The sequence below is a fragment of the Malaya genurostris genome, chromosome 1 (assembly GCF_030247185.1).
Source record: "Malaya genurostris strain Urasoe2022 chromosome 1, Malgen_1.1, whole genome shotgun sequence".
In the NCBI taxonomy this organism is placed as follows: Eukaryota; Metazoa; Arthropoda; class Insecta; order Diptera; family Culicidae; genus Malaya; species Malaya genurostris.
In genome coordinates, this window is record NC_080570.1 from 10321996 (window position 1) to 10337347 (window position 15352).

Below are 15352 nucleotides of genomic sequence, written 5' to 3' on the forward strand. Positions count from 1 at the left end.
AAAACTCACTGTAAAGACACACAAAAAACTACCTTTTTGAAGAAATACAATTTTGAAGTCTTCAACAATATTGTAGATAAACTCAAATACTAAAACTTTGTCGAAGACATAAATCATCTGTCTCATATGGTTTAGAAGATATGGATGATTTCATTTAATACTATGAAAAAAATATTGATTCCAAGTTTTTCTTTTTCTTATTTTTCTATCGTCCATATCTTCTAAACCTTATGAGACCGATGATTTATGTCTTCGACAAAGTTTTAGTATTTGAGTTTATCTACAATATTGTTGAAGACTTCAAAATTGTATTTCTTCAAAAAGTTAGTTTTTTGTGTGTCTTTACAGTGAGTTTTGGAACATGGTTTTTAAGTTTAAAAAAATCTTCAAACTACACCGAGCAACTATTGTGAAGACATCAAACAACTCAGATCAACCGTTGTAGCATAATAAAAGAAAGCAAACTCACATTACCACCACTAGCAGCAGTGATGCTAGATACATTAAGGAATGAGCCATCGTTCGGACCTTGTGTCGGTTTTTCTTTAATAACATTTTTCACAGATGTCGGATTATGTTACAGTCTTCGAAGGTTTTCTTCCTCATTAAATTTCCTACAAAAATTACATGCCCGCTGATTTTTTGAGTATATAGGATGACCTCCAGATGAATTTTTTGTTAAAAGTTCGTTTTCCCATACTAAATCCCATACAAACTTTGAACCGCGGGCGCGAAAATATAGTTTCTCCTATCGAGCTAAAATTTTACATGGTGCTTATGGGACCCAAAAGGAACACGAAAAGTTTGGTGGAGCTGAAATCAATATTTTGTCCCACCCTACTGGCCACCTATCGATCAACTAGCCAACTGTCATTCTGATCCCATCTCAACGATGGCGTAATTGTCGTGGCTGCCAGCTGCCAGCTGATGACCCCGTCGCAATCCTACTCGAGCACATTGGGATGATTCATTCCGGTCCGACTGGTGCTACCATGGCTGTGGCGTCATCGACGAGACAAGAGAGTTTTTCCAACCGTTTCCTCGGAGTCCGCGTGACATAAACAATTGAATCAGCTGAGCTGGTGGTGCTGAAAACGCGAGGATTGGATATAATTTTCAACGGAAAGTCGCCTACCAAAAGAGTGTGGTGTGGTGGTTTTTTAAACAGTTTTTTTTTTCATAAACCGAACATCCGTGCCTCATGTGACTAAGCGCGGAGACAGTTTCGTATGTTGCCGGATGGCTCGTTGGTTCGCAATTATCATGTCGCGGCTTTTGGGGTGTGTCAAATGGAACTAAGTAAGATAAACGATCGTTTATTTTTCGTTTAAACAAAAATTCTATCGATTGTGGACTCTCAATTGTTCTGTTGATTACTATATTTTTTAAACAAATTGTTGAGTAGGTTTTGTTTTAAATAAAGTTCACGTTTTCGTTACATACCGAACCGCAGTTCAAACACGTAATCATAAAAACAAACAAAGTAGGCACTTCCGAGTGCACAATCTACTCGATCGGTCTATTTGAGGCTGCAGCTATCCCAGTAGGCAATCAGAAAAGTGACAGAGCGGGTACAATAAAGCAGTCAACAGTCTGTAATCAACTGCGGGGCCTCCATAAGCGTAAGATATCCATAATCTGAACACATGGAAACACTTCACCGTCAATTTGCCCCTTCCTGGGAGAGGACTGGCGGAGAGGAAAGAAGAAAAAAAACTGTGAATATCTTTCCAGTAGCTGACTACCGTGCTGACTAAGTGAACGACTCGAAGGAAGCAGCAAAACACTGGATCAATTACCACCGCACAGCATGATACCCCTTATTTACGTACTACTTCTCATCGGTGCACCGTAATAGGATCGACTTCCTTATCAGCTCCGGAGAGTCACTCTCACTCCCAGCATCTGGTTCATGAGAATCGTGTGGTGTGTGGCAAGGAATCGCAAACCAAAACCACCGAACCTATCATTTGCGGATATTATCGGGTCCGAAAAATTTCTCTCGATCGAATCAACGTACGGCAGCTCGATGCTCCAACTTTCATTAAGCCGGACTTCCCTCTTGACGTACAGAAAATGAATGACCATAATTTTCTGGTTGATTAAACCATGCAGAGAAAGGGCAAACCGATGGTCCAATTGACGATGCAAGTGCCTTCCTCGAGTGCGATTCGGTAGCTTTTCCTTTTTTGTTGTTGTTGTTGTTGTTGTTGTGATGCCACAAACTTTCGAGGTCCGGAAGTGGCACTTTTTTCTCTCTCCCTCTATCTTTCTCCCAATCACGACCAATCTTTGGATGATTCCTCCACGGAACCCTTCGTCGGCCATTATTTATTATGTTTTCCAAATTCGGACGAAGAGGAAAACTAAGAAAGAACCAAGTCACCACGTGCTGATAGTTTAATGCTGACGACGACGACGACGACGCTGTCGTATTCAAGTACAAATCATTTGTGACTGCATCAACGGATGGGTCGCCTTCGTTGTCTTCGGGTGTGGGATTACACCGACTGCCAGATAGCAGACGAGTGAATGACTGACTGACTGGATGTGTTATTAATACTGACACAACATAAATGCTGTACACAACACAACGCACAACGGAACATAATGGGGAACCAAAGACAACACAGAAAACCGTGTTCCGTCTTGATGGTGCATTGCAACGGAGAACCGATCCGTTGCCGAAGCCCTCGGTACTATAGTAGGAAGTAGGAGGTGCTGCGTACGTGCCTCGAATGCGTGTCGGGTTCTAACACTACTGGGTACGCAATGGAACCCGGATTAATCGCAAAGAAATGACGAAGACGAATTATACCGAATGGCTGATGCTGGTTCGGATGTACACTAATCAGAACAAGTCAGTTTCAATTATTCATGATGAAGAAGATTTTTGTTAGATATTTATAGAATTTGTCTATTGTAATTGTTGTTATTTTGTAATTGAAAAGGAAGTATCATAACCTGTCATGATGCACAAAACAAGATCTCATCTTGTACGGGTTTGAAACTTAACTTGTCGACGGAGGGATTTCTTAGTCCAGAAAAAGACAACATGGTATGTCTTGGGTTGGCGGTTTAGTTTTCAGAAACTTTTTCAATATTTTGATCAAAAATTTGACTAATTTTGTGAAAATCACTCTTACAAAACTTTTTTGTAGGATTTGTCATTTTTAGACTAAAGACTTTTGAGAAAAATGGTAAAAAAAAGAAATGACAGTCTAGATTAATTTAGGAAAAAAAAAAAGTTTCATCAAAATCTGGGAGGGTGCTGCCAACTCCGAATACGATTTGGAACGAAATTCGTCATAAATTTTCAAAAGAACCATAAACTGTTTACGTCACTTATATGATTATATCTCCGGAACCGGAAGTGTTCGCCATAAATCGTTTTGACTTCGGTTTTCTTTGCGAACCGTCTAAGACTCATCAGTGCAAAACAGTTTATTTTCAACTGGTATGGCACCAGCAGTTCAACATAAACCACTAAGCTGACATAATGTTTCTGCTATTTGCAGATCACTTTTCGATGTTTTGCACCGAGACTGGTGTGCCGAACGCATTCGAACAAGCTTAAGATTTTCGAAATTGATTCAGACAACTCCGCCGAAATTGAGCGGATAAAAAAAAGGTACTTGTCGGTTACGTTACGGTTTGTACTTATAAAACTGTATTACCGGAACCGGTAAAGTTCACCATAAGCCTTTCGTACGTAATTGAAAAAACTCGTAGTACCTCTGAGCAGTGTTGGGAAAATCATGATCAGAAAAAGTTGATTTCATTATCACTCAGTTCCAGAAATTTTCTGAAAAACTCACTGACTGAAAAAAATATTTCCGAGATTTTCATTCATGAAACAAGCCTGAGCCTCTAGGATCACAAGTGATTTTGATGATGAATTTGCACTCACAGAAATATCGCTTAAGAGATAATCGATAGGGAGAACAGTCTCCGATGATATTTCGATTGTGAAATTCCACTACACTTCAGTTTGATACCGTAGTGATTCGTGCAAGATTTAATTGTTCATCTTTAAAAAAATCTCTGCTGAATAAATTCTAAATTGAATCGCAATTGAGAAATAATAACTGCGATATTTTCGATGCACGTAGGCTCATTAATATTTTTTTCCACATTCCAAATAGTGATTATAGCGACGAAAGGCTGTCTTATTTCCAGCTGGTTGAGTGCACTGCAATATTTGGATTAAACCCAATCAAATGATATTAAGTATGACTTTGATTTATAGAAATAACAGGAGTGCAGCATTGTACATGTCTCAAAAACACAGCAGGCGCAGCGTTTGAATTTGCGTAGCGATGGCCTGCGCTCCTGTTGCATATGCGTATGGTATCAAAGCAAAATTTGTTGATATTTTTGAATCAGCTGCATAACATGCTTTGTTGTTGTCTTTTATTATTGCTTTCATTATCATTATAACTATTATTAATCACAGCACTTGCTGGTTCTATTGATGATACAATAGATCACCACTGTCGATCCACTTATCAGCCACCGTACGCGCAATTTTGTTCATAGGCGAAATTATTCATGATGTATTCTGCAAAGGGTTGAGATATAACGCTTTTGAAAATTCATTTCCCAAAAATCTTATGTTCAAGAATCATCGAGGAGAATGTTCGCTAGTGAACTTTTCACAACCGATTTTTTTGCCATGTGAAATCAGTTTCAGCGATCATATTTGCAAAAAATCAGTACTGAACTTTTCGGCAGTGAGTTTTCTGATCGATGATATTTTTGTCTGAAAATCACTTGTGAAAAAATCTGTTGAGCCATCTCCGAGAAAATCGAGCAAATATTGAGAATAACTCAATTTGCTCGAAGATGATAGAACCGACCTCAATAATCTAATGCTCCGCTAATATTGAGTTATTCGTTAAGTTCTAACATAAAATGGTTGACATTTCCGGTTTCCGACAAATTAAAGCTTGCTTCATTTAGAGTTGGAACAAACTTTTGCTCATATTGTGGCGCTCCTGGTGGACGGATTTGGAAGTTCTTGGCGCCCACGTGTCGGGAATTTTGTCAGCTTCACGTATGATTTTTGACATTCCGCAAATCGACTGTACTACTACTAAACAATCAACATGGAAGCCGAAAAAAGAGAAAAAATTGTGCACAGTGATTTGGAAAATCCATTGTGGTCTGCATCTAGGCTAGCTAAACTGCTGAAATTGCCCAGAAATACCGTATGGCGCGTTATCAAACGGTATAAGAAAACATTGACGACGATTCGGAAGCCTCAAGCCAATCATTGGAGTAGCACTGTCGACCGGAAACTGCGTGGTAAGATTTTAAAGACGATTAAGAGGAATCCTAATCTGTCGGACCGTGATTTGCCAGAAAATTCGGTGCTGCCCATAGTACCGTGAGGAGAACTCGACTCCGGGAAGGAATCAAGTCATATCGAGCTAGCAAACAGCCAAATCGGACCATAAAACAGAATAGTGTGGTCAAAATCCGTGCTCGGAAACTATATGACCAGGTGTTGACCAAGTTCGACGGGTGTCTTCTGATGGACGATGAAACCTATGTCAAGGCTGACTTCGGGCAAATCCCAGATCAAAAATTTTACTTGGCAACGGCTCGGGGGGATGTTCCAGCCAAATTTAAGTTTGTTTTTGCCGACAAATTTGCAAGAAAATTTATGATTTGGAAGGGCATTTGCAGCTGTGGAAAAAAACAAAAGTTTTCGTTACAAATAAGACAATGACATCGGAACTATACCAAAAAGTGCGTCTCCAAAAACGAATTTTGCCGTTCATTCGATCCCACGCCCATCCCGTAATTTTTTGGCCAGATTTGGCAAGCTGTCATTATGTTACAGCAAAGTCGTTCAAGAATGGTATGCAGAGAAAGGGGTCCAGTTTGTTCCGAAAAACCTTAACCCACCCAACTGCTCCCAGTTCCGCTCTATTGAGAAATACTGGGCAATCATGAAGAGGAGACTCAAGGCAAAGGGAGAGGTTGTTAAAGACATCAATCAGATGACGACCTGGTGGAATAAGATAGCTAAAACGATGGAAGAAGAAGGTGTGCGCCGCCTAATGAGCCGTGTTACAGGAAAAAATCGAGAATTCCTTCGAAACCGTGACGAATAATTTTAAAAGTATGAAGAAAACGCTACATTTGTATAAAAACAGATCTTGAATTCAATAATAAATAACTTAAATACAGGCAATTGTCTTTGTTCCAATTCTATCTGAAGCAAGCTTTATGACACAAGTGGCGTAACCGACAAAGCACACTAATTATGCCCACACTCTATTTTCTCACCCGATCAGCCTCGTTAATAGTTGAAATAACAGAAATTATAACTCAATTTAACCTAGGTGATAATAAAATTGTTACAAACCTTGATATGTAAATGTCAAAATTATATCTAAATTTGTTATAAATTTAGTACAACTTTTTAGTTGTTATTACCAATGTTTTGGAGAAAAAGGCTTTAACGTGCAAATCTAAAAATAGATTTCGTGAAGCAAGATGACATTGCATACTTTTAGGCGATTTAACTTGCCATAAAACTTTTGTTATGAAGAATAAGAAACACTCCGAAATTTCCGGGCCCATGAAAAAGTTTGGGCCCGCGGGGATTTACAAATAAATAGAAGTTATGTTATGTTGCATCTTTTTTCTTTGGTTAGATTTTGATGTGCGCATACCTTAAAGGGATGTAAATTAACTAACTTCAATTCAATGTTAAATGATGATTTCAGGTTTTACGTATGCTTTGTGTTTTGTATTATAAGAATCTTAAAAATTCAGAGTTTTCTATGCGAATTTCTAAAGTTATGCAGGTTTTTTTTTCATGCGGTAAACATCCCACGCATAAAAAATTCTTCAACGTATTCTTAAAAATCCAAAAACTGAATACGATCAACTGAGGCGAAACCTTGAGATCAACAAAACAAAAACAGAACATTCCACAATGAAACTCAATATGTGTTCATTTTGCTACAGCCCGAGTAGTGATGGCTGCAATTTCTGTTTGGCGGAGAATTCCTCCTCCCTGTGTGCACTAGCAGAGTTGCAGCTAGTTGGGGAAAAGAAAAATAAACTATACTAGTTCGGCTTTGCTTACGCTGAGAGGAAGTGTATTTTCAGCGAAAAGCGAAACATTCCTCCCGAAGGAATTGTAAACAAGCTGCAAGCTTTGTTCCCCGTGCGGATTCGTGATACAACCGCGCCTCTTGACAAATTAACCAGTTCAACGGCGGGGTCAATTTTTTACCGGTCTAAGTCAATTGGATTTTCGTTCACTTTTCCCCCGAGGATTGTGCGTTTGTGTTTCTTCCATGGCCGGTGGTGGTCAGTCAATTGACAGCGTCGTTTGGGGTGTGTTATTTGGTGGTGAATTTGACTTTCAAATTTTCGGCTGCTGAACACGCGAACATCGCGACTGTTTAGAGTGTGTACTTCGAGTGTTTTTGCAAACTTCAATTCTTCGTTCTGCGTGAACTATTGTAATGACTCATTCAAGGCCCCGATCCGTTCGTGTAATCCATCAGTGTCGCACAGAGCGATTTCGAGGCTCGTCGCATTTTCCCATTATTCTAATTTGAAACGATGCCAATTACCGCCGTCTAGTTCTCCGTCTCCGGCTCTGCCCTTCGTCCTCCATCGAGAGTTAATATGTTCAGATGTCGTCCCAGCCTCTTGTTGGATGTCACTGTCGCTCTTATCCAGTAGTTGTTAGTGTCAGCCGCGATGATAATTTCAATCATTTCTGAGAAATGAAGCGCAACCCACCAGTAGTAGCTTGCCGTGCCGGAAGAACGCATATGTCACAACAGTCCCGTGGAGGCAGTGATGTCAACGCCTGCTATATAAAGAAGGAAATTCTTTCCATACAGTCCAACCTATCATCGTTAATCTATTGTTCTGAAAAATCTGCAAATCTGGCAACCATGAATTCCAGTACTTTCGCACTCGTTGCTGCGCAACGAAACTCAATACTTCTACTTACTAGTTGAGTTAGAACACACTGCCACACTAAGAGACCAGCATCGGCCCCATTTGTTTATCATATGGTTCACGTCCGGGCAGCGCAAATACGTGCGATATTTACTACTCCGCGTGTCGTTTCTTGTTCTTCACACCAGCAACCGAGTGGAATACTACTGCGCGCCTACACCTGCTACTCGAATCCGCAGCACGGTTTACTCGTGGCGTTGCGCGGAATGTTTACCTAATAGCAGGATTTTTCTCCGTCCTCCGTACCAGTACCAATACGGTTCGATGAAAATGTGAATGAAACGCTGTCTTCTAATAACCGTTTCAATTTTTTTCTCTCTTTCCCCTCCAAAACAGCCATCCACAACTGGCACGGACGCGTCACCCACGGACTGGCACTGGACGTTGGCGATTTCGTCGAGATACTGGAGGAAACGACACACTGGTTTCGGGGCACCTGTCCACGGAAACCGCGCAAAGTGGGTCTCTTTCCGAAAACGTACATCCACCTGAAAGACCTGGCCAAGCTGGACCCGGTGGTGGCCGAGTGTACCCTGGTACTGCGCGAGTGGTCCGAAATATGGAAGAAACTGTTTGTGGTAAGTTGCGCTTCCTGTGTTGCCCTTTTCCAGTCGGACGGGACCGGTCCCGGTCCCGGTGGCACGTGTCTAGTTCTCAATCACCTAATTGTATGCTAATCGTTGCCGTTGATCGATTGATTGATTGATTGATTGCGTTTTCTTTTGTCTGCTTCATGGCGACGACACAGGAACGCGAGGAATACAAATTCACCTCACTGCGGAAGGTGATGCTGGCATTGCTGGAAAGTCGACGGGAGTTGCTGAGCGCCACCCTCACTCAGGACCAGACGTACGATCTACAGATGAAAGTGATCTCGAAGATCGATTGGGGCAATCGGTGAGTAGTTTGATGGTGTTGATTAAAGTGCCGTTGATTGAAGCAGCAGATCGATTATCGATGCTCGGCGAGGCGTACGGTGTTTATCGCGTGAAAAAAATACTATGCGAATGATTCTATAAATGTTCAGTTTTGTCCAATCATAGCAAGCGGTTGATTTTCCAAATGCGTTGACTCCTTCGCACTTAAAGTATTTGCAGTGTTCTCGTGTTTCAGCAATTTGTGTTTGTTACTGAAAGAGTGAATTTTGAATTTTTACTGGTCTCGGAAAATATTTTCAATATAAACGTTGTTTTCTTTCATCAGATGATGAAGTAAAGTAAGCACGCAGCTGAAACGTTTTCTTCATTAATTTTCGGGTGCAAAAAAAATACACCTGAAAAGCAATCTGATTGAACAAAAACTGTGCCGTACATGCCGTATTCGAAAATTCCACTGAAAATCGAGTTTATTTATTTTTTAGGAGAAATCGCTCATTTTCGAGCTTTTCTATGAGCTACCCAAAATTAGTTCGTTATCTACTCAAACTTTGACATGAACGTTAAAAATAGCTAACGAGCATTGCCAAAGTTCCCATGACAACACTTCGGGCAATTTTACATTTACCTAAATATTGAGGTTATCACTCATTACCTAAAAATGCCGAGATGCATCTTAGTTGATTTTGGGTAGGTTTCGACCCAGAATTAGGTGGCGGCTGGTATAAGGGTAAAGGCCGTTTTATCATAAAAAATATGTTCTATCAGCATATTCAGTTACATTCAAATCTACTTCTTAAATTTTTCGCAAAATTGCCGTTCACTTTTAAATATTTTTTCGCTTCACTACTTCACCAATAATCTCTGCATAGGAACTCACCAGCTACGAGTTTGGCAGTTGACAATTGTATAGACAGTAGGGCGTCCGAGATGGGAAAATTAATCAGCCAGGGAACTAATCGTTAACCGTTGATTAGGTTGCAGTTTAGAGCCCTCCCGAGAAACAATCTCCTCGGTTTTCATATCAGGCCATTCTGCTCTTCGTCATGAACATTCGATTGTTGTCATTTTTTTTATCAAAATCATCGTACTATCGTCTAACCTTCAGTTCCCTCGTTACAGTAGGTCCGCAAAAGAGGCATATATTTTGACAATTTTCATTAGTTTAATACTGCTACAAATTCACAGTTAGCGAGAGCAATGATCATCGTGGGCATTGTTTGCTGTACGCACAGATAAGCTACTAACTACTGAATCAAAACGGTACCTGGAATAACTATGCGAATATAATTCGCATATAAATGTACCATTTAATCAGCGTAATTAACTATTTCATGTATAACTATATTCTTGATTGTTTGACGATATCTAGTATAGTTAATTTGTGGTATTCGTTTATGCTAGAAGTTCTAGCAAGTTAGAACATGTCGATTTAAAAAAACCAACCGATTCTTCATTTTCGAATCATTCAGGTAGTGATTCACATCCTAAGTTTGTTAAAATCAATTCTGAAATCTCTGAGCTTTGTTTTGAACTGTTATTTTCGAGGCTATCGAAACAGAATGTCGGGATCCGATTTATTTACATGATTTCGATTGGACATCAATACTGAATACCTCCTTTCCAAAGTCATTCGATGTGCAATTCTTTTCTAGTCTTTATCTCTTTTTGTGCCCTGGCCTGTAAGGAAATTTTCTACTCGACCACATTAAATAACTCTTAACTCTGGAATCGGATGTCGGATCTTGAAAAAAAATCTATAGAGATCTATGTGACAGAACAATTTCTCGGTTAAATACATGTTTGTAAAAGTCAGTCATCTCCGAGAAAATTCATTTTATAAGTCACTCGATCTCAATTTAAAAACTTTCTTTATATGAGAAAGATTAAAAAGTAAGTGAAAGAAACTGAAAATTGTGAGATAAAGTTAAATCAGCAAACTTTTTCTAATCAGAAGAACTGCTTTGCCAATTGAACTACCTTTAAGATAAAAGGGAATGTATTTCTCAAGCAAAACTCGATTAAATGGCATGATATTTGATCCGGTAAATATATATTGTAGTCTATATCAGGGATCGGAAACCTGCGGTTCGCGAGTCACATGCGGCTCTTTAGTTCCATGTAGTATTTATCTGAAATAGTCTGGAAGTCTAAATCATTTAGAAACCATTCTTATAAGTCACACATGTCTATTAATTTCTCACCAAACCGTCATTTATGTTGTCATTTCCGGTCGAAGTAATTTATTTATTTATTTATTTAAGAGCAAAGGAAAAGCCCGCTGGAACTGAAATTTGTCGTTCTCCTTCTCCAACAGGCATAAATCTTCTCATCTTTTTTGTCAACAGATTACATTTGTCCAAATGAAACATAACCAATCCTTTTGATTATCCTTGTTTGAGCTACAAAGCTACCTAACAGCTATTTATATCGACTAATTGGCGGGACAGCATTCAGAGAAGACGGTGTTTATACTATATAAGATTGAAATTAAATTTATTAGAACAAACATTGCATAAGCGAATTGAATAGTTCTAGCACGAGGAATTTCGGGAAATGGAATGAACCGTAAATTACGTCGGTGAATTCAAAAGCTGTTGAAGGAGATCTGCTACTTGTGGTTATCGTCTGTTCAAGAGAATGACGAATTTAAGCAAAAATTCTACTTACTGTTACAGAATTCTGTAATTTTTCACTACATTTCCAACAGCTTACTGGTCATCAGTTTGATAATTTCATTGATGATAAAGCATACGATAATCAAAATATCCAATTTATAATGATGTTAATAAAAAAAACAACAAAGCACAGCTCAATGCGGTTGTTCGAACAGTTGACGTAGGACTACGCAACTGTGATAAAACTCACTGTTAAATTTTGTTTTGAATATTCGAGCCGCCATTTTTTTGTGTTTCACACATACTTATTTTTATTTTTGAGATACACTTTCTAAAATAATGCTCTGAGAGTTCCGAGAAAGTCTTGAAAACGGCCGTTTAGTTTGTTTGTGCTGATATGCGCTGATCAAGATCATCAAGATAATCAACTTAATGAAGTTCGACAATCATTTTCCTAGACTACGATGGAATCGAATGCATTTTCTGCGAAGCGAACGGCGCCTAAAACAAATCCACAGAAGGTCCATTTGCTAATGAGTACAGCAACCTTCTCTACGGCATTAACGAACCAAGTCGGTTCAATACTAATTCTTGTTGTGTAGGGGATCTGTTGAAGTAGAAGCATCTATGCTATGCGAAATGCAAATTGATCTGATGTATGGGAAATTGTCGTCTCTGTTGGGATTGGCCATGAGAATGGCTTGGGAAACAAAGAGAATTAAACGTTATTCGATATTAATGCTTCGACCTTTAATTATCTAAAATATATAGTTTTATATACTTAAATGAATACGTAGAAATATTTCCAAGCAGTAAGTTTAGTAATATCGAAAATCTGATTAAAAATCTGTTTACTCTTATATTAAAAACAAAGACGTGGTCCTACGTCAAAAATATTTACTAAAAATCTCAATAAAATACTTAATAAATGCAGCTCAATCAGCTGTTCTATTCAATTACTCAACAAAATTAATCTCCAATCCCAACTAATTCTCACAAATTTCACTAATTTAATTTAATTTAATTGTCATTCATCCCATTTACAGAAGTTCGGTAGTTGTAAATTGATTAGATCCAAAACTAACCCGATCCCAATTGCTATCAAATTTTAATATTCGAAAGCGGTTCCAACCTGGAAGGATTCTTAGTGTCAGTAGGATCCATAGTACTAGCCATGCAATGATTCTGTACACTAAGAATCGGCTGCGAAGTCTGTTGAAACAGAAAGGCCAAATTCCACAAAAGGAATGTAATGCCAAGACTTTGCTTTGGTATTTGGAACTACAATTCGCTTCTAGCGAAAACGCTATAAAACTGTTAGGAATATTTTGTGGCTTCTTAAAAACTTTGAAATTCTGTCAACAGTATTCTTAGTTCTTTCACCTCAAAAGGTTGCCGACCCCTGCTCTATACCCCAGTAATTAGAGACGGGCAATCCGTTTGCGAACGGTTCAAAAGAACCAGTTCTTCTAAAAGAATTAGTGAACAAGAGTTCTCTATTATGGAATAAGAGTTCTCTATTCTGTTTAATGGAAATGAAAGTGATCGAATTCTTTGAGAGAGTGTAGACAGGAACTGTGTATTTTGGAGAATATGATTTCAAGAATGTGGTAAAAGTTTGATACATTCGCGATCATAAAAAAGTACACAAAAGAGAAAATTGGTTGGTACAAATACATGCCAAAAAGAACCCACTATTATTGAATTTGTTTATTACAAACAGAGATGTCCATCTCCTCTGTGTGACGAAGATCAAGCAAAATTTCTCCCCTCGCAGTGACAACATCAACGAGAGCTCTTCTCTTTCACATATATACACCACTGCTGTATAAAGTGTGCACGCATCATGAGTGCGTTTGTTTATTTCCTTTAACCTCCTCCACTGAATCGCACCAAAATGCTAGAGCATTAGCTAATAAATTCTCTGAGGTGGATGCAGATACTTTCACAAAGGTTTACACGCCGGTGAGCGGTCGGGTGTATGGTTTGCGTAGAAGAAGCGTGGGGCACGCAAAATCAGCAAAATAAAACAATTTATCGTTAAATTTTTGGTTTTCATTGCAAATTTTTCATAGCAAGGCCAGATCTACTCCCTATTAATTGAAGTTCACAGAAGTGTTCGCTCACCATCACGCGCCAGTGATCACTTGGGTGTATTTAGGCGAGAGCACGTGAGAGCGATTCGTGCGAAGAGAATGTTATTCTCTCGCAACAGCTTCTTTCATTACAAGCACGCACTCAAAGTCTGTCTGTCTGGACACTGAGAAGAAGTGCGCTTTCCTCTTTGTGTGGAGGGGAGCAAATGTATCCGCAATTTATGGCTCTCCTTTTTTCCGGAAGAACGAATATCAAAAAATAAGTAACAAATTCAAAATTACCGTAACTAATTAGCAACGAATTATTCGCTGGGCTTCGATTTGTTTTGCAGCATATTTGGAAGGAGGCATCACTAATTTCATATGAACTTAGTGAAGTACTAAAAAAATTTAAAAAAATTGAACAACAACTTCAAAATTACTGTAACTAATTAGCAACAAATTAGCAATAAATGATTCGCTTGGCTTCGATTTTTTTTAAGCATATTTGGAAGGGGGGCATCACTAACTTCATATGAACTTAGTGAAGTACTCAAAAATTTTAGAAAAATTGAGCAACAAATTCAAAACTACCGTAACTAATCAGCAACAAATTATTCACTGGGCTTCGATTTGTTTTAAAGCGTATTTGAAAGAGAGGCTTCACTAATTTCATATGCACTTAGTGAAGTACTCAAAAAAATTAAAAAAATTGAGCAACAAATTCAAAATTATCGTAACTAATTAGCAACAAATCAGCAACAAATTATTCACTGGTCTTCGATTTGTTTTGAAGCATATTTGGAAGAGGGCATCACTAACTTCATATGAACTTAGTAAAGTACTCAAAAAAATTAAAAAAAATTGAGCAACAACTTCAAAATTACCGTAACTAATTAGCAACAAATTATTCGCTGGGCTTCGATTTGTTTTGAAGCATATTTGGAAGGGCATCACTATCTTCATATGAACTTAGTAAAGTACCCAAAAAAAATTAAAAAACTTAGCAACAACTTCAAAATTACTGTAACTAATAAGCAACAAATTATTCACTGGGCTCCGATTTGTTTTGAAGCATATTTGGAATGGGGGCTTCACTAATTTCATATGAACTTAGTGAAGTACTCAAAAATATAAAAAAAAATTTGAGCAACAAATTCAAAATTACCGTAACTAATTAGCAACACATTAGCAACAAATTATTCACCTATTTGCGTTATCATCGGCGAAAGGTGCCTCGCTAAGTTCATGCTCATCGAAAGAACGATGCTAGTTCTTTTGGTAGCATTATTAAGTTCTAAGCAGTTCTTTGAAACGACCAGTTTTGCCCATCTTTTCTCCGGTGAAGCGTCTTTTTCCTCTACTTACTATGCCTACCGCTCTAACCGCCTTGCAAAAAGAGAGGTAAAACACAGAACAATTTTGCTCGTAAAAAACAGATTGATTTTTGGAATTTGACAATGTCAAAAATAAAACCAAACCAATCGCCTTCAGAGAACCTAAATGGTAAAGCTAAAAAAAGCACGACATCGAACGTGCATAGTGTACATGTGCGGCACTCTATTCAATCGGATTGCTTTTCGCAATGTTTTCCATCATGTCTCCATAGTGGTTCAATTGGTAGAATCAATTTTAATTTTATTGTAATTATGTTTTTTGAGGATTGTTAATTCATTTCGCACTATTCCCTGTTGATCATTTAACAAAAGATGCTTGGGAAAGGATACTTTCGAATGCATTTCACCTGTAGTTGTCATCATTGCTGAAGAACAATATTTTCATAGTT

General features: G+C 38.4%; 1 protein-coding gene across 3 annotated transcripts in view; it reads left to right on the forward strand.

Annotated features, from left to right (window-relative positions):
• Positions 1-15352, forward strand: part of LOC131432179 (dedicator of cytokinesis protein 3) — a 91798-nt gene that overhangs the window by 12171 nt on the left and 64275 nt on the right. For all 3 annotated transcript variants that reach the window (XM_058598319.1, XM_058598301.1, XM_058598310.1), the window contains 2 exons: positions 8335-8576; positions 8747-8895. In XM_058598319.1, coding sequence (XP_058454302.1) covers positions 8335-8576; positions 8747-8895 — 391 coding nt within the window. The remainder of the gene's footprint in view (positions 1-8334; positions 8577-8746; positions 8896-15352) is intronic.